At 33.7% G+C, this 1738-nt stretch overlaps 1 protein-coding gene across 1 annotated transcript; it reads right to left on the minus strand.

The window, feature by feature from the left end:
- Positions 1–232: 232 nt before the first annotated feature.
- LOC139492712 (uncharacterized) lies at positions 233–1357 on the minus strand. The gene has a single exon (XM_071280865.1). The coding sequence runs from the start codon at positions 1355–1357 to the stop codon at positions 233–235; it is 1125 nt and encodes a 374-aa protein (XP_071136966.1).
- Positions 1358–1738: the final 381 nt, after the last annotated feature.

Below are 1738 nucleotides of genomic sequence, written 5' to 3' on the forward strand. Positions count from 1 at the left end.
AAACATGTTTATAAGATAGCAACCCTCCCACTATACCTCTAGCCAATGTAGAAAAGTAAACGCATATATTATATATATATATATATATGTTTATCCATGTAATGTGTTACATGTATCATGTTTGATATATACAGGTAACATTTTACACCAAGATTAGATTTTAGATTTTATGATTATCTTGTTTGTTTGATTGATAGTTACAGAATTTCTAAATGTTTTTGACAGTACAGAATTAACATCCTATAATGTTCATTTTATACAGCTTTCCAGTGTCAAAACTTTCTTCATTTGTCATATCACATCCTATATATAACACTGCAAAGTTTCCTTCCATTGTGATAGCTAGAGAAATTGGATTATCTATACCTATGTCTTTGGTATTGTAGGTAGTCAGTAGTTGACCAGTGTTGTCCAGTATATGTAGTGTATGACTTCTATAGTCAGCTACAATAACATGGTCCATTGGTGTGGTTATTACTGCCTCTGGATTGAACGTGCTGTGACTGTTAATGAGAGGATGTCCATTGTAATTAGTGATGACATCTCCTTTACCTAACACAACTAGTCTTGGATTAGGAAATCTGTGTACCACAAAAATATTTCCATTAATGGAACTGGTTATAGACCAAATAGATCCATCAAATATTTGTTTATTGTTCTTATCTTTTATATACCTTGTAAGATGTCTACCATCTGTATCCATAACAACAACCCCTTCTTGTCCACCTACTATTACTCGGCCATCTTTTGTCACATGAACTCTGGCGATATCAGACAATTCTTTACAGTATATAGAATCTGTCACTTTATTAGTTCCAGCATTGATCTGCTTGAGCTGTGGCCCCCCTGTAACCAGTAGAATATCATTATTAGGAGTAACAGCTATACCATATACCTCCATGTTTAAACTTGATATTATCTGCACTTTATCTCCTACAAGTTTAACATTCTGTAGTGCTGTATATGATGTAAAGAGACGGAAACTTTTCTCCCCATCTCCATCACCAATCCATAATGAACCATCCAGGGATACTGCCAAAAACCTGATGTTCAACATTTGGGTCTGGTATTCTTTAATGTTTATTAGTTTAACATGAGTTGGAGAACTGCTTACTCCTACTTTTGGCCAACCAGTAATGTCTTTGTCCTGTTGGTCTACACCCTTGCTTTGTTGACCCACATCCTTTATGTCAATGATTCTATGGTCTTTATCTGACTTGAATTTAGAATGTACTTTATCCTTACAATTACTACACATCAATAAGTCACAGTCGAGACATTTCCATTTTACTTTAGGATCTCCTTCACATAACTGACATTGTACTGGACATTGTCCTTGTGGTAGGGACATTGCCATATTATAAAAATAAAAAATGCACACCTCTTTCATCAACTGTTTATCAATAATAACCTAATACAACCTATATCATATTAGATAACTTTTATCTATACTAGAACACACCCGTGATATCACGGGTCCGTGACTGAATTAAAGTATATAACTATGCGCAAGCCTTATTTTAGTATTAGTATTGTCATCTGATAAAGTCATGCCGATTATAAGATACACAGTTTTTTTCTGCTTTCAAGTCTTTCTGTTTGAACCCGTCGAACTGGAACTTATAAATTATTGGTAATATTAATTATTTGGAAAACAAAAAGTCCTGGAATGGAGTATTTTTTAATCAACAATGAAAACTGTACCTATACGCCTTATTTTTAGTCCAGATTTTGAGTA

The sequence above is a fragment of the Mytilus edulis genome, chromosome 10, assembly GCF_963676685.1.
Source record: "Mytilus edulis chromosome 10, xbMytEdul2.2, whole genome shotgun sequence".
NCBI lineage: Eukaryota > Metazoa > Mollusca > Bivalvia > Mytilida > Mytilidae > Mytilus > Mytilus edulis.

Bases quoted from the DNA above. Each gene is read 5' to 3' on its own strand.
- LOC139492712 (XM_071280865.1), bottom strand. From the start codon at position 1,357: ATGGCAATGTCCCTACCACAAGGACAATGTCCAGTACAATGTCAGTTA.